General features: G+C 41.0%; 1 protein-coding gene across 2 annotated transcripts in view; it reads right to left on the bottom strand.

The window, feature by feature from the left end:
* Nucleotides 1–23,780, bottom strand: part of LOC136877456 (retinaldehyde-binding protein 1) — a 146,028-nt gene that overhangs the window by 44,446 nt on the left and 77,802 nt on the right. For both annotated transcript variants that reach the window (XM_068228654.1, XM_068228655.1), the window contains exon 4: nt 9,364–9,520. In XM_068228654.1, the coding sequence (XP_068084755.1) occupies nt 9,364–9,520 (157 nt within the window). The remainder of the gene's footprint in view (nt 1–9,363; nt 9,521–23,780) is intronic.

The following is a 23,780-nucleotide window of genomic DNA, read 5'->3' as shown; positions in this document are numbered from 1 at the left end:
ATTATTTTTTAATCTAGGTTAAGGTCGGAGTTAAGTTAACCCCTTCCTTTCATCTGGGTTTAACTGTTAACTCGTGGTTAAAAGCAAAATAACAACTGTAAATCATGCGTTCGGTGTAGAATTGTTTTACTTACAATATGTTAAATGGTGTTCCTAACATATAGGCCGATAGGGAAGAACTGTTTTCAAAATCTATCCGAGAAACAAGTTCTGAACAGATATACTGCGGACTTTCAAAAACCGTCGTCAATAAGGCCGTCGATGAAATTCGCGAGAGGTTAGAGTACACAACAGACAGAAACAAGCATCTCTCTCCTATACTGCATGTAGGGCCTACTGATGGCAATAGAGTGTTTCATATAATGGTCGGAGATAATGTCGGGGCATCAAAAACTACCTTCAGCAGAATGGTCTCTAAAAGTGGCTGCAGCTAACACAATATTTTTGTAGAACTGTTTGCTTGCTACTTCGCACTGTCACATGGGCAATCCTATAATGCTGCAATTTCTTCCCATATGTCCTCATTTTCTTTTCATCTCACACTATCAGTCTTCTTAACTAACTTAGCGAATACTGTTCTTTCCAAAACACAAAAATTTGTAATAAGTTTATTAGCTTTACGTCCCACTAACTACAATTTTACGGTTTTCGGAGACGCCGAGGTGCCGGAATTTTGCCCGCAGGGGTTCTCTTGCGAGCCAGTAGATCTACCGACACGAGGCTGGCGTATTTGATACCTTTAAATGCCACTGGACTGAGCCAGGATTGAACCTGCCAAGTTGGGGTCAGAAGGCCAGCGCCTCAACTATCTGAGCAACTCAGCCCGGTACAAAAGTTTGTGCCTCTGTTTCTCTTTTGAATCTCTTCCATTTCTTCGATCACTGATATCAGGCCTGTTAAGAAAAACCATGGCGCAACATCCCCGAAGGGCCTTGGCCTACCAAGCGACCGCTGCTCAGCCCAAAGGCCTGCAGATTATGAGATGCCGTGTGGTCCGCACGATGAATTCTCTCGGCAGTTATTCTTGGCTTTCTAGACCTGGGTCGCCATCTCACCGTCACATTAATCCTCAAAGTGTAATCACTTAGGCTGAGTGGACTTCGAACCAGCCCTCAAATCCAAATAAATTCCTGACCTGGCCGGGAATCGAACCCGGGGCCACCACGTAAGGGACAGGCACGCACACCACGGGGCCGGCTGTCAGGCCTATTACGAAAGAATAATTCAGGGTACTGTGGAAGGAAACAAAATTTTACGCAGAGAAGAAACAAACAATCAAACAGGAAGTGTGTTCATAACCTCTAATTTTCAGTCACAGTCTCCTTAATGGGTGCGGTAGCTGCTTCTAGTGAGGGTGTGATACGGAGTTAGGTAACCCTCTGCCGAAATAGTTTGGTAAACGCATGACTCAGTCCGCCTCTGTGGTGTAGTGTTTAGTGTGATTAGCTGCCACTCCCCGGGGGCCCGGGTTCGATTCCCGGCTCTGCCATAAAATGTTAAAAGTGGTACGAGAGCTGGAACGAGGTCCACTCAGCCTCGGGCGACCAAATGAGTAAAGGTGGGTCCGATTCCCACCTCAGCCATCCTGAAAATGGTTTTTCGTGGTTTCCCACTTTTCCTCCAAGCAAATGCCGGGATGGTACCTAACTTAAGGCCACGGCCGCTTGTCTATCCTTATCTATCCCTTCCAATCTTCCTGTCCCCCACCAAAGCCCCTGTTCAGCATAGCAGGTGAGGCCACCTGGGCGAGGTAATTGTCATCCTTCCCAGTGGTACCCCCGATCCAGTGTCTCACGCTCCAGGACACAGCCCTTGAGGCGGCAGAGGTGGGATCCCTCACTGAGTCCAAGGGAAAAACAACCCTGCAGGGTAAGCAGATTAAGAAAGAAAGAGAAACACATGACTCGCAAGAACGAGTTTAAATATTAAGCCGTAGTTAACAAACTTGGGGCTAAAATATATTTAACCCTCATTGATGAAACCGGGCCTAAAAGACTTTTCTGTTTATTGAACATAAATTTTCCTCACTAAATATCGCTATGTGCTAGATTTAAAAAGGGAACGATCATTGCAGTTTGCAGTCGTAGAGGATGAAAGCTGCCTCTATCCATCTCACCGGGGATATTGGGGATGGGGTTGGTAGCTATATGCTTATCTGCCTTTACACCCAAGAATAGGGGGACCAACCGCCTTCATTTTAAGGTATTTTTATGAATATCCCCCGCCATTTTTCCCGCAATTGTTTCGTTTTCTATCTGAACGTATTTTCGTGTTATTGTCATCGCTAAGAATTTTCACAATAAGCAACCGCCGTGCCATCTAGCTTCAACTGAACATAGCGTGATTGTTGCCGACAGTATGATGTTTGAAAGTGCAAAGAAACATGTTATAGCATCTTTGGAGAAGCGTTCCGGATGTACCTTCCGACTTCCGAGTTATCGTTAGTCCGCCGAATGGAGTGTGGGGCCATTCTGTAGCACAAAGCGCGTCAACATAAACATGTAAAAACTGGAGTTCAGGAAATGTTTGTGCTTTTTGATATGGATGCGATGTCGGATAGTGATGACAGTACTTCTACGTCGTCACAAGAAAGAAATCCATCATCTGAACACGAGAAGGCAAAAGGGAAAAAATACACACGTATGTGAATATAATGCAAAGCGGGAAACCAACACGCCAAATTTATCTCCTGATCGAAGTAACGTCCACGGGGCATTTTGTAAAGTTTGCAAGAATACATTCAGTGTTTCTCATGGATAAAGGTTTTTCAACCCACAGACTGGAAAATAATTGTACAATAAAGATGAGTGATTTAAAAAATATATATATTGTTACTTCAGTAAGAGTACTCTTGGTCAAAAAAGAGAGAAACTTGCAACACAATGCTTTTGGAAATGTTTCAATTTTTGTCGTTTTAAAATTACAGCTAAAAATGTAGCTGTCTTGTACAATTGTGTAATGTCCGCCTTTTTCGACTGTCTTGTCCCTCATTCCTTCCTTCAACAGTTGGTCACTCTACCCAGAAATTAGCTTGGTTACATAGTATAACTGTCTGTTAGCGGCGTAAACTTCTGGACCATGTGCCTTCCTAGAGTGGCAGTCATGGTTCTTAACTCTTTTTTTTTTTTTTTTTGCTAGGGGCTTTACGTCGCACCGACACAGATAGGTCTTATGGCGACGATGGGATAGGAAAGGCCTAGGAGTTGGAAGGAAGCGGCCGTGGCCTTAATTAAGGTACAGCCCCAGCATTTGCCTGGTGTGAAAATGGGAAACCACGGAAAACCATTTTCAGGGCTGCCGATAGTGGGATTCGAACCTACTATCTCCCGGATGCAAGCTCACAGCCGCGCGCCTCTACGCGCACGGCCAACTCGCCCGGTGTTCTTAACTCTTAAACGGGGAACCGAAAGCAGGAGCTTCTGGCTAAGCAAAGTACGCCATTTTCTTCTTAGCTAATACATTCAGTAGATATGTGCTAAGTTCGGAATCGATTAATTCGAAACTTTGAATTGTTCAAAAGTCCCTTGAAGTTACCATTTACATTAACTATAAAAGTAACGTTTGCTTGCAAGGCTGAGTAGCTCAGATGGTAGAGCGTTGGCCTTCTGACTTGCTCTAGTTGGAGAGTTCGATGCCGGTTCAGTCCAGTGGTATTTGAAGATGCTCACATATGTCAGCCTCGTGTCGAGAGATTTGTCTGTAACGTAAATAAACCTCCTGAAGGGCAAAATTCAGGCACCTCGATGCCTCCGAAAACTACAGAAGTATGTAGTTAGTGGGGCGTAAAATTATTATTATTATTATTATTATTATTATTATTATTATTATTATTATTATTATTATTATTATTATTATTCTAGAAGGAAGTATTTTGATAATTTCGAAGTTAATATATTGTCAGCGTGAGGAGTCTCGCACTCTTCTCAAAACTAACTGAGCGATGTTCATTAAAGTGTATTTTGTACCGTACTAAGAAATATCCGCTTCTGTGGTGTAGTGGTTAGGTGTGATTAGCTGCCACCCCTGGAGGCCCGGGTTCGATTCCCGGCTTTGCCACGAAATTAGAAAAGTGGTACGAGGGCTGGAACGGGGTCCACTCAGTCTCGGGAGTTCAACTGAGCAGGGGTGGGTTCGATTCCCATCTCAGCCATCCTGGAAGTGGTTTTCCATGGTTTCCCACTTCTCCTTCAGGCAAATGCCGGGATGGTACCTAACATAAGGCCACGGCCGCTTCCTTCCCTCTTCCTTGTCTATCCCGTCTAATCTTCCCATCCCCCCGCAACGCCCCTGTTCAGCATAGCAGGTGAGGCCGCCTGGGCGAGGTTCTGGTCATCCTCCCCAGTTGTATCCCCGAGCCAATATCTGAAGCTCCAGAACACTGCCCTTGAGGCGGTAGAGCTGGGATCACTCGCTGAGTCCGAGGGAAAAACCGAACCTGGAGGGTAAACAGATTAAGCAGATTTCAAATGGCAAAATAGAACAGCATACTTGTTGACATCACTGCTGTACTTCCTGGTAGTCGGATAATCAAACGAAAGCAGATCATTATCACATGTTTACTATATAATGTGAAGCCTCCGAGGCTCAGATGGCAGCGCGTCGGCCTCTCTCCGCTGGGTTCCGTGGTTCAAATCCTAGTCACTCCATGTGAGATTTGTGCTGGACGAAACGGAGGCGGGACATGTTTTTTTTTCGGGTACTCCGGTTTTCACTGTCATCTTTCATTCTAGCAACACTCTCCATTATAATTTCATTTCATCTGTCAGTCATTAATCATTGCCCCAGAGGAGTACGACAGGCTTCGGCAGCCGGCACAATTCCTATCCTCGCCGCAAGATGGGTTTCATTCATTCCATCCCTGACCCGATCAATGACTGGAAAACAGGTTTTAGGTTTTCATTTTACTATATAATGTCGTTTAAGTACAAGAAATAAATAAATCAGTTATGTTCGTTCGTTGAAAGTTCTTGCAGGTATATTTATGGTCGAAAACATTTAGAATTACTGATGTAGTAAATGAAACATTAATCCAAATTTTATGGTGTAATGTTACAATGGTTCTAAGATTTATTTATTTATTTATTTATTTATTTATGTATTTATTAAGTACTAACTGAAGAACAGATTTATTATTATTTTCTGGCCATTTTCTGGGGTAGGTGCTAATGTGGACTGAGTCCATATTTACGAAGGAATGCTCCTCCTGACTCTAACCCTATGTAGAGGGATGTAAAATGACTAAATATTTATAATAACGATTCCTTTCAAAGATGGATTTCGGTTTTCTTAAGTATCTCTTGGACTTTAAAAAGTCCTATTCTACCAGGAAGTCGTAACTTATATTGTTAAGAGTCGCAGACCGTTAAAGAGAAACCAAGGCTAAGGTAAGACTAAGCGTTGCTGTTGGAGTGACAACAGAATCTCGATGTTCCCATTATGTTTCTTAAATTAACTATAGTGTAGCCGACATCCGGTTCTTGAAGGGACTAACATCTTACATAATTTATTTCTTTAGAGTATGCCGGTGAGAAGGTGTTCAATGACTTTTCCTCTTCTTCTGGATCATAAAAGTTGATCTACGTGGAATAATAGCTGCCAACTGTTCAGAAATGACTGTTTATCAGATGTATACCCTTAGTCATAGTTCATATTTTAGATAATTTATTTTCATGTTCTCTAAGCACTATTAATTTAATGTATTGTCAGCTTAGGGAAACTGAGCGAGCTGGACGCATATTTCGAGTTGCGTTGCTGTGAGCTTGCATTCGGGAGATGGTGCACTCAAATCCCACCGTCGGCAGCCCTGAAGATGGCTTTCCATGATTTCCGATTTAACACTAGGCAAATGCTCGGGAAGTACCTTAATTAAGGCCATGGCCGAGACCTTTCCAATCCTAGCAATTTTTTGCATCTCCAAAAACCTTCAATGTGCTAGTGCGACGTTAAACCACTAAAAAGGAAGAAAGCAAATTCATCACCTTAAATAAGACCTGCAAACTCATTACAGGCTGTTTGAAATCTATATCACCAAACGAGTTGGCTACGTGATTTGGGTGACGTAGTTGTCAGCTGGCATTCGGGAGATAGTAGGTTCAAATCCCACTGTCGACACCCCGGAAGATGGTCTTCCGTGGTTTCCCAATTTTATACGACGTAAATGGTGGGGATTTACCTTACATAAGGTCACGATCGCTCCCTTCCCATTCCTAGCCATGTCCTATCCCATCGCGTAATAAGATTTCTCTGTATCGATGCGACATAAAACAAATAACATAAATGGACTAGAGAGATCTAAGGCATTGTACTCGCAGATCAGCACTTTATATGGATATTTACCAGCAACCCCCATGGCTCAATTTGAGCGACAGAAAGCCTGACCGAACTACCTTCGAGATTTAGGCTGAATTCCTGGCGTTCTAGATTCAACGACCTTGCAGGATGGATGATAACATCTGGAAGCCTCCCTCCTGGTCACGAGGAAAGCTGGTCTATACGGAAAACACTCAACAGGCTCCATTATGTAGTTGGCAGGCCAAACACTAACTTTAAGAAGTGGCAATTTGCTTGCGACTCCACCTTGTGAGACTGTGGTGCAGAACGAAATGTGGATCATCTCGTCGTCTGCAAATTGTGCCCGACTACTGTAGATGCTCCCCAGAAAAGAATGATGGATGCAGCGCATGAAGCCTACGATCTGACAAATTATTGGTCCCACTGTATTTGAATTGTTTATGCTATATGTACAGTGTACTGAGTATATGTGTATGAGTGTCATTTATTTTATTTTCTATTTATAGAAATCTACTGATTATAGTACCAATTGAATTTCAATCCTCAGTCACTCTATTCTCTAACATATTCCGTCCCTGAAGATGGTTTTCCGTGGTTTCCCATTTTCACACCAGGCAAATGCTGGGGCTGTACCTTAATTAAGGCCACGGCCGCTTCCTTCCAATTCCTAGGCCTTTCCCGTCCCATCGTCGCCATAAGACCTATCTGTGTCGGTGCGACGTAAAGCCCCTAGCAAAAAAAAAAAAAACATATTCCGTTAAATGGTATATAATTTGGCATATGATTTCAGAGCCTCCGTGGCACAGGCGGCAGTGCGTCGGCCTCTCACCGCTGGGTTCCGTAGTTCAAATCCCGGTCACTCCAAGTGAGATTTGTGCTGGACAAAGCGGAGGCGAGACAGGTTTTTCTCCGGGTACTCCGGCTTTCCCTGCCATATTTCATTCCAGCAACACTATCCAATATCATTTAATTTAATTTATCATTCATTAATAATTGCCCCAGAGGAGTGCAACAGGCTTCGGCAACCGGCACAATTCCTATCCTCGCCGCTAGACGGGGCTTTCATTCATTCCATTCCGGATCCGATCGAATGACTGGAAACATGCTGTGGATTTTCATTAAGGAAAAATCTCCGAACAGGCCATGAAGGCCGTCGGAGGAGTGGATAGTAACCTCCGTAATTTGGACACTATGGAAGTTAGAGTGGTTAGATCTATTGCCCAAAAGAATTAGAATTCATCTTTGGCGTAGGCTGAGGGAATCTCTGGGAAATCTCGTTTCTTAAATTTTTCGACTTTCTTACAGGCAATCGACACCACGGGCTTCTGGGTCGTTATACCACTAGCAAAGAAGAAAAAAAGGAAAAAGACTTTTCACATTGCAGGAAATCTGAATTGTTTGTGGATGAAATGAAATGGCGTATGGGTTTTAGTGCCGGGAGTTTCCGAGGACAAGTTCGGCTCGCCAGATGCAGGTCTTTTGATTTTACTCCCGTAGGCGACCCTGCGCGTCGTGATGAGGATGAAATGATTATGAAGAGGACACATACACCCAGCCCCCGTGCCAGCGAAATCAACCAATGATGGTTGGCCGGGAATCGAACCCGGGACCCCTGTGACCAAAGGCCAGCACGCTAACCGTTTAGCCATGGAGCCGGACTGTTTATGGATGTTTGGTTTGTTTAAACATTGCTTCCGGCATCAGCCCTTTCACTCATCTCAGTCAAATGACCGGTCGAGTGAAACATTTTTACTTTTAACTGTAATTATCAGCTCAGGATTGAGATTCGAAGCACAGTGTTGTTGTTGTTGTTCTTTTGGTCATGAATCTATAGACTGGTTTGATGCAGTTTCCTGCCATCCTGTTTTGTGCTAACCTTTTCATTTCTACACAACTACTGCATCCAAACCAAACCAAACCAAACCAAACCAAACCAAACCAAACCAAACCAAACTCCTTGGCGCAACAACCCCGAAAGGGCAGGGACTACCAAGCAAACACTGCTCAGTCTGAAGGCCTGTAGATTATGAGGTGCTGTGTGGTCAGCACAACGAATCTTCTCGGCCATTAGTCTTGGCTTTCTAGACCGGGCCAACATCTCACCGTCATAAAGCTCCTCAATTTAATCACTTAGGCTGAGTGGACCTCGATCCAGACCTCAGATCCAGGTAAAAATCCCTGACCTGGCCGGGAATCGAACCCGGGCCCTTCAGGTAAGAGGCAAGCACGCTACTCCCATATCGCGGGGCCGGTTCATGTTCAATCCAAAGGTAGGAAAAATCATAATATGAAGATGAAATTGGAATTCAAGAGGACAAACTGGGGAAGATATTCATTTATAGAAACTGGGATTAAGTATTGGAGTAATTTATCAAGAGAAATGTTCAATAAATGTCTAACTTCATTTAAACATTTAAGAAAAGGTAAATAATTGATAGGAAATATGCTACTGGATGACAGCCCTAACTGCATATCAATGATGACAGATTGATTTGCCAAATTCAGGTCTTGATCTACTCCTTCTGTTATCCCCCTATACTTCCCTGAAAAACTAACTGAACAAATCTTTGGTATCGCAAGATCTGTCCTATATATTCCTCTCTTCTTCTGGTTAAATTTCGCGAAACAGTTCCCCTTCCACCAACTCGATTCATTATCTCTTAATTTGTGTTACTACCTATCGATCTTACCATCAGCATTCTTTTGTAACACCACATTTAAATACTTTCTATTTTCTTTCTCTTCTCTCTCCATGTTTCACTTCCATACAATGCCATGCTCTACACAAACGTCTCTTAAAACATCTTTCCATTATGCATATCTATGTTTGAAGTGAGCAAATTTTTTTTTTTAAGAGAGGCTTTCCTCGCTTGTCTTTCTCACTCCTGCCATCAAATTAGAGTAATTTCCCAGAATTTTCCTTGAATATGTGTAGAAAAATATGTGGAAAACTACTTTGAGTTGCAACCACTGTTAACGCCGGGATTCGAACCTAGGAATTGCGAACACTGTTGCTCCTTAGCCTACCACTATTTTCTGACCTTTGCTCAGGTGTTTAAAACGTTTACTTACCGCCTGCGTTCACGAAGAGAATTCTGCGGCCATGCTGATCGCGACCTGCCAGTACATTAACTACGTCATGGTCACAAATGGTCACCTTCTCGTCAGTAGGCTTCAGGTTATCCAGCAGCGACGCGTTCTTCTCCTTGAATTCGGCCGCGCGTTGCATCTGTGGACAAGAAATACATAGACAATCATTAACAATGACGTTTAAGTATTGAGAGTGATGATTATTTTTTAAAAGATAAAGTGTACCTACCTCTTCTTAACACTAATCAATAGGGCCCTGATTTTTATGTAATATCAAAGTCCGAAATGTATACATAAACATGTAGCAAATGTCAATGAAGTACGTAATTAAATATGCAACATTCATAAAATATATTATAGTGCCGTATTAATGCACTGAATATACAAAAATGTTCGTACATTCCTTTGACTAGCAGGTGCCCGCGGTTTCGCCCGCGTTAGACTTTTCTAAACCGTTTAATTAAATGCAAAAGCAAAACTATATTTATTAACATACATCCTTTTCACTTTTAATATTGGTTGTTTTCTATTATTTTAATATTTCACCCCCTTTTAACGCCCGCCCGTAGGGGTGTCTTACCCTGCAGTTTCATTTCCCAAACAGTAAGTCATATGACTAACATGTTTGGTTGAAAGCTATGCTGGAATATGAACACATACATACATGATCTCGGTAATTTTGGACATTCCTTTCACCCCTTCTAACCCCCATCCTGGTTGGGAATGAACCTTGCCTCAAACGGCATCCAGAGTTTAACGGTTCATCTCAGCTACCCCAAAGATTATGAACTCGGATTTCTTGCTCCTATAGTAATTTTTCCAGATATTAAGTTATATGTGTATCTAGTTTGGTTAAAAGCTATGCTGAAACACACACACACACACACACACACACTCTCTCTCTCTCTCTCTCTCTCTCTCTCACACACACACACACACACACACACACACATTCACCCGTAATCCCTGTCCGACTCGTTGGTTGAATGGTCAGCGTACTGGCCTTCGGTTCAGAGGGTCCCGGGTTCGATTCCAGGCCGGGTCGGGGATTTTAACCTTCATTGGTTAATTCCAATGGCCCGGGGGCTGGGTGTTTGTGCTGTCCCCAACATCCCTGCAACTCACACACCACACATAACACTATCCTCCACCACGATAACACGCAGTTACCTACACATGGCAGATGCCGCCCACCTTCATCGGAGGGTCTGCCTTACAAGGGCTGCACTCGGCTAGAAATAGCCACACAAAATAAAAAAAAACCGTAATCCCTGCCATTTTCGACATTTTATTTCTTCACTCCTTCTCACCCCCTATGTCATGGGAACTGAGCTTGGACTTCTCATTTTTATGTACAGTTTATAATGGAAGAAGAAGAAGAAGAAGATAAGTTTTAAGAAACACATCATAATATTTACATACTGGTGGTTAGGCAACCCACTGACCAGACTTGTCATGCAGTTCACTTACCCTTCCCAATATTTTTCACCCTCCTCACTCCCTATGCCGAACTACCCATCATATTTCGTTCTGACCATTCCTATACCCTCCCAGGGGTAATAAGAATAAATTGTGAATTTTTCAGTGAAATCGGTCCAGTAGTTTTTGAGTCCGTTAGAGACATACATACAAACAAACATTCATTTATATATATAGATTATGACTTATGATTATGATATGAGACAATAAAATTGTTTCAAATACCTCCATATTTTATGACAAAGTCATCGTTGTTGCTTTCGATATTTTATAAAGTCTACTGCTTTCTAATTTTGACAGTATAAATAATCAAATTTAAAGCATAATCAAAATATTTCAAATATTTAAAAATAATGTTATGCACTGTAAATCGCGGAGTTTATTAGACAATGTACTGTTGTAACTAATTTACTATTACTCTCGTGGTCTGAAAATGAAACAAATAAATGTTACAAAATAAAGTTAACAATAAATCTGTCTTTAAACTCCTGTTAAGAAACACGAGTAGTACGGTAATTTTTTTTTTTTTTTTTTTTTATCGTGATGCACAACGTGTCACCAAGTACTTCTCCATGTTTTCCATTGTGATGTTTTCGCGCTGATCCGATAAAATTATCTTGTAGACTGAGAAGGCACATTCGTCATCGCAGGAAGTCATCGGTGTATATTTAAAAAAATTAAACTAGCTGGGTGAAATATCTTCCGGGCGCTCTTCTTGTTCGCCACTAATTTTATTTATTATTTAGCGTATGGCCCATACAATCAAATTGAGTTTAGATATGCATTATATACATATTTACATAACAAGAAAACAATGAACAAGAAAAGGCTCCCTACAACTGAATGTCAAGATCACTGATCCACTGTATTGCTTCTGGAGTTGCCATCAGGAAATCCACTTTGCTGCCCGTGTACGCCCGCGTTTCACACTCTCTGACAATATGATGTATGGTTTGTCGTGCAGCTCCACAGTCACAGGCTGGTGTCGGCAACTTGTTCCATTTAAACAGCATGTCTCTGCATCTGCCATGGCCTGTTCTTATTCTGTTCAGAGCAGACCATGTTTTACGTGGTAGTTGGAATCCACTTGGAAGTTTGGCATTCGAGAACATACTGTGCAGGTGCGTCTCTGTTGCTGATTCCCACGGTCTTTTCCACTCTGCAGTTGGGTTGTAGCTTCTAGCAACCATGTCTGAGGCGTTACGTAAAGTTGGATGGCGTGAACGTAATCTGTTTTGGTTGATAGTTCGTAGATCTTCGTGTACAGGTAGATCGGGGTTCCTTAAGATTTTATTGAATTCCTTGATAATAGCGGTGGATCTGCGTAAATCAGATGACATTATTCCAGATAGAAGCGGGAGCCAATGAGTTGGTGTAGATCGAATTGTGCCAGTTATTATGCGCATAGTGGAATTCAATTCAGTATCAATGAGTTTTGTGTGATGACTGTTCATCCATACTGGAGCACAGTACTCAGCACTTGAATATACCAAGCCTAAAGCTGAAGACCGTAAAACGCTTGCCGAAGAACCCCAGGTAGTTCCACAAAGCTTATGAATGATGTTGTTACGTGTTTTCAGTTTCTGTGCAGAGCCCAGCAGATGTTGCTTGTAGGATAGTGTTCGATCCAAGATTACTCCAAGATATTTTGGGTTCCAGTTGTGGTGAAGTATCCTGCCACAGAAACTTACATTCAATTTAGTATTTGCTAAGTGATTGTTTAAATAGAAACAAGACACCTCCGTTTTATTGGTGTTGGGCTTAAGTCTCCAGTTCCTGAAGTAAGTTTCCAAAATGGACAAATCCCTTGTTAAAATCTCTTCAGTTCTCTCCAGTTCTTTGTGTTGCACAGCTAATGCTATATCATCAGCATAGCAGAATTTCCGTGATGTAACTTCAGGAAGATCAGATATATATAAGCTGAACAGGAGTTTCGCCACTAATAATGATCTTGCACAGAGATAGAAAACTTAAACAACCTAGATTTCGTTCCAAGACTGCATGGAGTTTGTTAGAAACTTTGACCCATGAAAGGCACCTAGCCATCCCAGAATCTGAGAAAGGATTAGTTCTGTTTTATGCAGCAGAGACACTCGGACCTACTGTATTTCACAGACAAATGGTTATAAATCCCAATTTAAAGGAGTTTTAAAGCCAGCTTTAGCAATAGAAATATATTCTATATGAGATGAAATTCGCCATTTATTTTACTACAATCCAAAAAGTAAACAAGCTGACACAATTTTCCATTTTTTTTATAATTACCTAGATATGTACAAAAAATGTTATAATATGTAAAATTATGTAATATTACTAAGAATATGTAAAATGAAACACAGGTATAACCATAAATCAGAACCACAATTCATCGACAGTTTTCATTTTCAGTTGTTATGGTCAGCGTACTGGCCTTCGGTTCAGAGGGTTCCGGGTTCAATTCCCGGCTGGGTCGGGGATTTTAACCTTCATTGGTTAATTCCAATGGCTCGGGGGCTGAGTGTTTGTGCCGTCCCCAACATCTCTGCAACGCATACACCACATATAACACTATGCTCTAGCACAATAACACGCAGTTACCTCCACTTGGCAGATGCCGCCCACCCTCATGGGAGGGTCTGCCTTACAAGGGTTACACCCGGCTAGAAATAGCCACACGAAACTATAAATTATTATTTTCAGTTGGTTACAAGTGAAGGAGTGGAATATGTAATTACTAGAGCGAGGAATTTTAGGTGCTGCACCTTAATTCTTTTTCGCTATTAAAATTCCCAAACTAGCTTATCTTGCAAAGAAAATATAAAATGAAAAGCTCTAACTGTGTTTAAGTTGCAATTGCTTTCATCTTTTCTCAATGTTAATACATTTTTGCACCTTTTCTTAATGCCAGCCCCTTTTTCCACTTGTTTAATTATATATATATATATATTTTTTTTTTTTACTCCTTCGCCGCATTTTATTCCTAAAGAAAAGAAAAACAACCGAACATTTTGTCTATAAAGCTTGGTTTTATGTAATTCCTCAATTCGTCGCTAGAATCGTACGCTCCCTATACCGCACTAATCAGGAGCTTAAGTTCAAAGTTCAAACCTGGTGATTGTTGATTAGCTTGCCGACCTTCGCCAGCTGCTTATCTGCCGGCGTTGTTAGTATTACGTAGGTGACGGTTCAGAATACGCTTTGACTGTATGTGGTGTCGGCCAGCTTAATATTATGCTATTTTCTCATGATGATGATGCTTGTTGCTTTAAGGAGCCTAACATCTAGGTCATCATCCCTAGATGCTAATTTCTATTACTGTAGTATCAATATTAAGTATGCTGAAAATGAACGCCGAGAAAATACATGATAGTGCTAAACAGTTTAGTGCTGATGGTATTCAGAGTGCTGAGTCAGTTTGTGATTTATCAATAACAATTGTTACCAAAAACAACAGCACCAACATAATCATGTTACGCTGCATATAGCTAGGGCAAAAGATGTGAAGAATAAGACGGCTGTATGAAGTGTCTTAAATGGGCTGTTGTGATGGATGTGAAAGAAGCACTGGATGGTATTACAAAGCAGAAACTAGAACAGAGCTTAGCCAAAAACCCTCATGTTAAGGATGTTGCAACAAACACGCATTTAATATCGACTGCAAACAAAATGTGCATCAATTGTGTCTGTTGACGTTGAACATTCCCTTTCTATGTAGAAGTCATTACTCAGTGACCGGAGATGCAACCTCACTAAAAATAACGTTGCAATGTACAATGTTATCTGTTTTTACAGTTTTCTGGCCTGGTTTTTTTTATAACGTTGTGTTCTGGGACTTGTTTTAGGCAGATTTTTAATACATGATAATATGAGTGATTTTTTGTCCTTTTATATGATGTAAAATTGGTTCTGGTGATGTTTGTGTGAATATTTACATTTAATATTTGCACCTTTTTCGACTACATTAAAGCCCCTTTCTTTCACCTTTTTAACCAAAATTTTGCACCTAAAATTCCGGGGCCTACTAATGAATAGAGAATAATTACAGAGGTCCGATCTCTTGATGAATTAAAATATCGGCAAAAAGGAAGGACTATGAGGGCATGAATATAAAAGACTCCCTAGGCCTCAGAAATCTATTACCATCGGAGTCCGAAGAGAACGAAAGTTGACCAGACGAGGTGCAATAAGGAAAATGAACGTGAGGAACCTGACACATTCAAGTGGAAGTAATGTAAGACTCAGCTAGGAGCCACGTGATCGCCAAGTGACTCTTCCAAATTATGACTTCCTGATGGGTAGTCCCTTTAGTCGCCTATTACGGTAGGCAGGGATACCGTGGACGTATCTACCTCCCCCACTTCCTCATGGGTAATGGACATGAAATATTACTTTATAATGTCATTTTTAATGATTCCGCTGTGCAAAGCTCGTCAAAAAGCGATAAGTGTGATTTCACCTTCTCAAGCAGCGATGAAGAAAACGAAGGAATTTCTACGTAACAGCTAACATAGTAGGACAGGTTCTATAAGGTCAAGCACTTTAAATGTACGTCATGCCCGGATTTTCCTGAGATCGTATCTATGTTTGAAAAAGCGCCTCACTTCTGCTATGGCTTTGAGTAGTGGTGATGTCAACGTCTACTGAATTTTTATATTCGTTTATCTTCTTTCATTTATTTATTTATTTATTTATTTATTTATTTATTTATTTATTTATTTATTTATTTATTTATTTATTTATTTATTTATTTATTTCCGTAAATGATGGAGTTCAGGTTATGAAGTTTTCTGTTATGCCGAACCATATACACCTTCATAAACTGAATATACTCTGCCCTATAACTACTTAAATTTATAAGTGAATTCAATGTCATTAATAACAAAAAGTGAAAATAAATTGAAATTCAAATTAACATAAAATGAAAATAAATATTGTTACTAGGATTAAACACTAGACGCTGCCTGGCCCAGGTAGCAAAGGCATGTTCGATTTATCCGGAAGGATTATTTATTTATTGTTGTTTCCTCCAATTACACTGTTCACTACCATTTTTAATATTATCAGCAAGTAATACAGTAAATTAATGGTTTGAAAGGATATCAGTGAGTCTAAAATGTTAGAAATGAAATTTCTACTTCTGGAGCGAAACATAGCTCGGAGGTTCACTCAGTCTTCATCAAGAATGAGTACCAGGTTAATTCCTGGGGATGCAGGCGATCGGACATAGAGCTAAGTACTCTTTCCTACTTGGTGCAGAGGTTACGGATACTTTCCGCTCTCCCAATGCTCTTCGTGGCCTGTACGGAGATGACTTTGCTCTGTTATGGTTAAAAGATAAATCTAGAAAATTTGAAACTGTAATATTTCTTAACCTTACATTTACATAATAATTATCTAATAATCTAAATTTGAGGATATATCGTAATTTCATCAAATGCTATGTAGGTACAACTACCAGCAGTTTCTTTTGATAGCTCTAGATTATTTATGTCTCTAATTTCAACAGGGATAGAATTCCTGGAACGTGAAGTCCCCGTTGCAAATGACGTTCCTCTCTTTGTTTCTTGTCTTAAATTACATCGATTGAGTTATCTGCTGTGAAAACTGAAAAATATGGAAAATTATCTTCAAGACTGTATACAGTAGGGTTCGAACCTGCTATCTCCCGAATACAAGCTCACAGTAACACAATAATACCATACAGCCAATTTGCTTAGTAGTGAGTGTTAAGTCTGTCTATGATCATTTTGGCTATATTGGTATGTGTGAGATTAATATTAAGAAGTGGTGGTCGTGGTGGTGGTGGTTGTATGTTTTTAGTTCAAAAAAGGGAGGTTTTCCCCTATTAACACAAATCTCAGAAGAAATAGAAGGGGTTTCACCTTTCGAAGAATTAAGGTTTAGATTTTTTTTTTCCTGCTAGTTGCTTTACGTCGCACCGACACAGATAGGTCTAATGGCGACGACGGGACAGGAAAGGGCTAGGAGTGGGAAGGAAGCGGCCGTGGCCTTAATTAAGGTACAGCCCCAGCATTTGCCTGGTGTGAAAATGGGAAACCACGGAAAACCATTTTCAGAGCTGCCGACAGTGGGGTTCGAACCTACTATCTCCCGAATACTGGATATTGGCCGCACTTAAGCGACTTCAGCTATCGAGCTCGGTAGGTTTAGAAAAAGACCCGACCCTAAATGACAAGAAAATGGAAGAGTTCACTGACCTCGCTAACTTAATATCGTTGATATAGGGGGGAGGGGGTGTAGGAGCTGACCGACGGAGGTCGGATTGGAATGATGAAGGAAGTTAGCCTGTTTACAACACAGGGAAGCAACGGCAGATTCAGCTGGCTTGATGCGGTTGCTATGCATATCTCTCAAACTGTGAGTTCCTTGGGATGAACGTAATGGATATGTCTCGAATTACATATTCATCATAACGATCATTTGAAAAACTAGTCTTTTACATACCAGCATATTATATTTCGTAAGTTCCACAGCTCGATTTCTGTCTTCCACAGTTTAAAAATACCCGTACAGTATTGGGTGCTTGCTAAAATTACATTATTGAAAATAGCGCTAGTGAGATGTGAAACTTAACTTATTCCGACTTTTCGATGCGATTTAACGTCGCGCTAATACGTACAGATCTCCTGTGACATTGGAAATGGAGAAGGTAAGTGCCGTGGCCTTAATTTAGGCACAGCCCTGAAATTTCCTGAATAATATTATGAAAGAACTTACTTGTCAAGTGAAATATACGTATAAGGTATACAGTGGTTTAGAAAGGAAGTGGCTACATGATTGCAGGGTGTCACTGCCCTTAACTGTTCCCGCCGATCATTCACTAAGCTGGACTATCAAATCTGTTTCGCCAGGCGTAAAACGACTTCTGGGTGTCAAACAGTGGGCAATTGTGCACGCCCACATAGCTCAATGGAAACTTAACACTATGATCATAGTCATTTGGTTTGCTTTAGCACTTATAAAGTTGAGATCAATATAGAATTATCAAATTATCGGGAGTAAAGACCGTATCGATGAGTTTAGGGATTTACAAGAATATTAGCTTTTGAAGTAGAGCGAATAGAACTAGCCATCCCGTGGACAACACTCCAAATACCTAAAACTGGCCAGAGGACAAAAGTCATAGAGCAAACAATGTTTAGTCAGTGTTACACAAACTGGAGGGCGTGAGAGATATGTATACAAGGGGGCACAGACAATACCTGGTAAACAGAGAAACTGTACATACGGCATTACAGTGAGAGTTTTTTGTAGAACTGGTAATTTTCAGGTAAATTAATGTGAGCGGAAATATTAATTAATTTAGTAACATGTTTATTTAGACTTCTCTTCGGGGTAACATTTTAGAATTGAAGCAACAACTTGGGACTGATACTCTGTTGGCATAGGATCATTACTATTATTATTATTATTATTATTATTATTATTATTATTATTATTATTGTTATTATTTCATGCCCTTTTTACCACTGATGTGGTTTAAGCCGAGATTTACGACCAGTTGCCCTTCCCGACACCAACCCTATATGGAGGGATGCATTCACTATTGCGTGTTTTTGCTAGGGGCTTTACGTCGCACCGACACAGATAGGTCTATGGCGACGATGGGATAGGAAAGGCCTAGGAGTTGGAAGGAACCGGCCGTGGCCTTAATTAATCAATCAATCAATCAATCAATCAATCAATCAATCAATCAATAAATAAATACCGATCTGCATTTAGGGCAGTCGCCCAGGTGGCAGATTCCCTATCTGTTGATTTCCTAGCCTTTTCCTAAATGATTTCAAAGAAATTGGAAATTTATTGAACATCTCCCTTGGTAAGTTATTCCAATCCCTAACTCCCCTTCCTATAAATGAATATTTGCCCCAGTTTGTCCTCTTGAATTCCAACTTTATCTTCATTAAGGTACAGCCCCAGCATTTGCCTGGTGTGAAAATGGGAAACCACGGAAAACCATTTTCAGGGTTTTACTTATTTATAACCGTTTCCCAATAATATGGTTGCCGTCTTGACAAAGCATATTACGCAATTTAAAATCTTTAAAATAATATTTCGAAACTAATTGATGAGGATTATAGCGAACAACGATTTCTTAAAATCTGCGGAGAGCCATTTAGAGCTAGTAGTGCTACTTTTTGTTTTGTTAGACAGGAACGGATACAAAATTCGCTATAAAATTTGGTAATAATGCCTCTGCATCCCACAAGCAACCTTGTTACTGTAACCGCATGGCGGTCGCACTTGATCCTAAAATAGTCCACTGTGGGTTCATAGACGTCCTTTTCCTCACGGTCGATAGTTTGCGATTGTTCTTTGTCCATTTCAAAGTGGACCGTAGGATCTATTATGAAATCGGTACTACCGGGCGAGTTGGCTGTGCGGTTAGAGGCGCGCGGCTGTGAGCTTGCATCCGGGAGATAGTGGGTTCGAATCCCACTATAGGCAGCCCTCAATATGGTTTTCCGTGCTTTCCCATTTTCACACCAGGCAAATGCTGGGGCTGTACCCTAATTAAGGCCACAGCCGCTTCCTTCCAACTCCTAGGCCTTTCCTATCTCATCGTCGCCATGAGACCTATCTGTGTCGGTGCGACGTAAAGCCACTAGAAAAAAAAAGGTACTAGTATTCTGTCTATCACTATTATGTCACCTCTGCCCGTACTGTACTTCCGTTTCGAGCAACCCAGGAGACGTTTTCATGCATATCGCAAATCCTGTCTGTCAGGACCGACGTTGTTACATTATATGAGATGATGTCTTGTGTTCCGGAGGAGTTCTCTATGTTGGCAAAACGAAGGACGCGTGCGTGCTTGTTTTAGACATACATTCTAGTTTAAAAAAATGATTTTTAATGTAATACATGGATTTTATTATCGTTATTGCCAAATACGTTTGTACGAAGAAAAGAGGGTATTTGTAATAAAGTTGGAGCGGGCATGGAATTTGCAGAGCTAACAAAGGAGGCGAAGCGGGGCTACAGCTGGAAAAGTTCGGCAGCCACCACTTACCTCGCCGACTGTAAGCTGGGCCTTCGCATTATCCAGTCAAGAAATAAGGAAGAAATCGACCATAATTTTTGTTTTCAATTTGCTTTGTGTCGAACCGGCACAGATAGGTCTTAAGGCGACGATGGGGCACGAAAAGGCTAGGAGTGGGAAGAACTGTGGTCTTAATTAAGGTACAGCCCGAGCATTTGCCTAGTGTGGGATTCGAACCCACTATCTCCCGAATGCAAGCTCACAGCTGCGCGACCCTAACCGCATGGCCAGCTCGCTCGGTCATCAGTTTTTACAAAGGCTGCTGATGATGATTGTTTAAAGGGGCCTAACATCTAGGTCATCAGCCCCATCTTACAAAGGTACTATCCATATATTCACACTCAAATTTGACTCGCTGATTTAAAGCGGTCTGTGGGTAGAACATTACGAAGTCATAAAATATGTATCCTACCTGGAAATTAATATGGAATCACGCCATGATGACGATGGAACTAATGATTATAATATAATAATTTATTGTGGCCTTGCTGGCCTGATGCAACCCTTATAAAGCAGACCCTCCGACGAAGATGGATGGCATCCGCCGTTTACGGGAAACTGTCGTGTGGTGTATGAGTTGCAGGGATGTTGTGGACAGCAGATTCAAGAAAATTAAACATTTACGGTTAAAATTCCGGCCGGGAATCGTATCTGGGGCCCTCTGAACCGAAGGCCACTGCGCTGACCATTCAGTCAAGGGGCCGATATTGATTGTCCTGAAACGGTGTATGATGAAATCAGTACTAGTTTATTTCTATCACTATTATGTCAACTTTGCGTGTACTTCCGTTCTCATGCAAAATGAATAGGCCTATAATAAAATGCATAATGTTTACTTGTGTTTGCAGAAAAGAGTACAAGGCCAAGCTATATATGCTTCACGTTATTGTATATTGGCCGAAAATAATACCGGGGTTCCCTTATTCTGTTTTATAAATTCGTCTTGTAGTACAATCAATAAGGACCTTGAGCTGTCACGAAATGGTATCGTGCACTACAGAGAACTGAGATTACGTCGGCCACTGACCTGTGGGCTCTTGACGACCGACAGTTTTATCCCTCTAAAAATAAACCAAGGATGAAGTAGCTGAGACATATGATACTCCATGATGTAATGAAACGTATAACATGATGATGATTACTGTGTAAGCAAAATGAATAGAAATGGGAGGCTGCCGGGATAGATTCAGAATGAAATGAAAAAACATATTGTAAAAAGGTAACTGCAAGAGTGAAAGATACTGAGAAACAGATTAATCACATGCGTGTAATTAAAGGGTCCACCTCTGTGGTGTAGTGGTTAGTGTGATTAGTTGCCAGCCCCGCAGGTGCGGGTTCGATTACCGGTTCTGCCACCAAATTTGAAACGTGGTACGAGGGCTAGAACGGGGTCTACTCAGCCACGGGAGGTCAACTCAGTAGAGGGGGGGGGGGGTTTGTTTCCCACCTCAGCCAACCTCGAAGTGGTTTTCCGTGGTTTCCCACTCCTCCTCCAGGTAAATGTCGGCCGCTTCCTTCCCTCTTCGTTGTCTATCCCTTCCGATCTTCCGGTCTCCCCCCCCCCCCTCCCTCCCTTCCACTAGGCCCTTTTTTAGTACAGCAGATGAGGCCGCCTGGGGAGGTGCTGGTCCTCCTCCCCAGTTTTATCCCCCGACCCAATGTTTCACGCTCTAGGACACTGTACTTGAGGCGGTAGAGGTGGGAGCACTCGCTGAGTCTGAAGTAAAACCAACCCTGGAGGGTAAACGAATTAAGAAAGAAAGAAGGTAACTGTAAGAGTGAAAGATATAATCATAGGTGTGTAATTAAAGGGGGCGGGGCACAGGGCATTACATCTTGATTCGATTCGATTTCACTTACTAAATTGTCATCCTGGAATAATAAATTTCCTAAGTATTTGAAATTATCCACGTTTCAGTTTCGTATTTCCTACCAGACATTCATTCCTCTTACGTTTCTTCCGCATCACCTTAATCTTAAGTGCTATTTTCATGTCATATTCGCTGCATTTCTTTCCAAGATCCAGTAAATGAATCCCTCCCTGCCACTTTATACCTGTCAGTAAATGATACTATGAACAATAAGTGTGAAAGATAATTTTACGATATCTGTTTCAGTGAAATAATTTAATAATTTAAAGAAATTCATTTAGTAGGAACAAGAAGGACTATATAACGGCATTCTCTTCCTAACCTGGACTCTTGTTTTCAGCGGTGACTGTACCCTGCTATTCAGTTCCTCACTTCTCGAAGACCTTGTACGGATTCAGCATCAACGTGTTAGTGTGTCAAGAACAAACAAGTTCGATAACTAAAATCCAAAGCGGGAACTTACTTGTCTCTCATCGTTGATATTCCTTTGTCATTGAACGCTGTATAATACATCTCTCTTTAAGCTAATTATTGTATTCCATGTATGACAAAGTAATAAACTTGGCTGTTTCCATTATTCGACCTGGTCAGGAATGGAATGAATAAATCCCCCATCTAGCGGTGAGGATAGGAATTATGCCGGCTGTCGAAGCCTGTTGTAGTCCTCTGAGGCAATGATTCATGACTAACAGATGAAATGAAATGATATTGGAGAGTGTTGCTGGAATGAAATATGACAGGGAAAACCAGAGTACCCGGAGAAAAAACTGTCCCATCTCCGCTTTGTCCAGCACAAATCTCACATGGAGTGACCGGGATTTGAACCACGGAACCCAGCGGTGAAATGTAGCAATATACTGTATATGCTGGTAAAATACTGATGATCAAACGAGTTAGCTATGCGGTGAGGAGCGTTTAGCTGTAAGCTTACATTCGAAAGAGGGTGGGTTCTAGCCCCAATCTCATCAAGCCCTGAAGTTAAACAGTAGTTACGCTGAAAAAAGGTGCCAAGACCTAATTAGCACTGAGATATAACAATGAACTGACTGACAAATTTTGTGAAAAATCTCTGGATATGTGTGAAATGAATGAGCAGAATTGTGTCTGTGTGAGCTAGAAAAGAGGACTGAATTAACGAGCTAATAAGCTGCATATTGTGTGGGTGTGTAACTTAAGCTTAATTTAGGAAATAGTATAAGTAGGATAATTAGTATAATTAGTAATAGGCAACCTTAATATTATTTGTTGTATTGTGGTTAAGTGTAAGAGAGAGCCGTGTGCCCTAACTTCGCCACATGAACGAAGGCATAATAAATAAATAATAAATGACAGAGGAAACTGGAAAAATGAGAGAAAACCCGCCTTTTCAATAATATTTCCGCTTGAAATATCATTCCGTTTACCAAAATGTGCTCCTGGGAAGAAGTGGTAAATTATTTTCATGCAATTTGAGCAAGGATATTGTTAGGCTGAGTGACTCAGACTGTATATTTGAAAGCACGTAAAAACACTCCTTCGGGACAATATTCCGACACTTCAACGTCTCGGAAAACCGTGAAAAATAGGTACTGGGACGTAAAATCCAATAACTGGTAAATTTGCCGACACCATGCTGGTGTATTTTAGCAGCTTCAAATACCACCAGACTGAACCGGGATTTAAACCATCGACCTAGGCTCAGAAAGATCTATCATCTGTCATCTGATCCCCTCAGCCTGATAATAATAATAATAATAATAATAATAATAATAATAATAATAATAATAATAATGCGGTGTCGATTAGTCATTTCCTTCTGTCTTCTCTCGACGACGATGATGAAAATAATATAATGTATTTGTTTAATAGACGAATTATTAATAACGTTGCTTACCTTCTGCTGCTGTTCACTGAGCATATCCTTTCATCAACTCACCAAAATTGACAATAGAAGAAGCCATTCATTCTACGAAATATATCTTTTTTCATCACATTCCTCCCTTGTGGGTGCGGGCGGTAGAATATCACCC

This window comes from Anabrus simplex, chromosome 7 (assembly GCF_040414725.1).
Source record: "Anabrus simplex isolate iqAnaSimp1 chromosome 7, ASM4041472v1, whole genome shotgun sequence".
NCBI lineage: Eukaryota > Metazoa > Arthropoda > Insecta > Orthoptera > Tettigoniidae > Anabrus > Anabrus simplex.
Note: the sequence above shows the minus strand (reverse complement) of the source record. Positions and strands in the feature narration are given on the sequence as shown.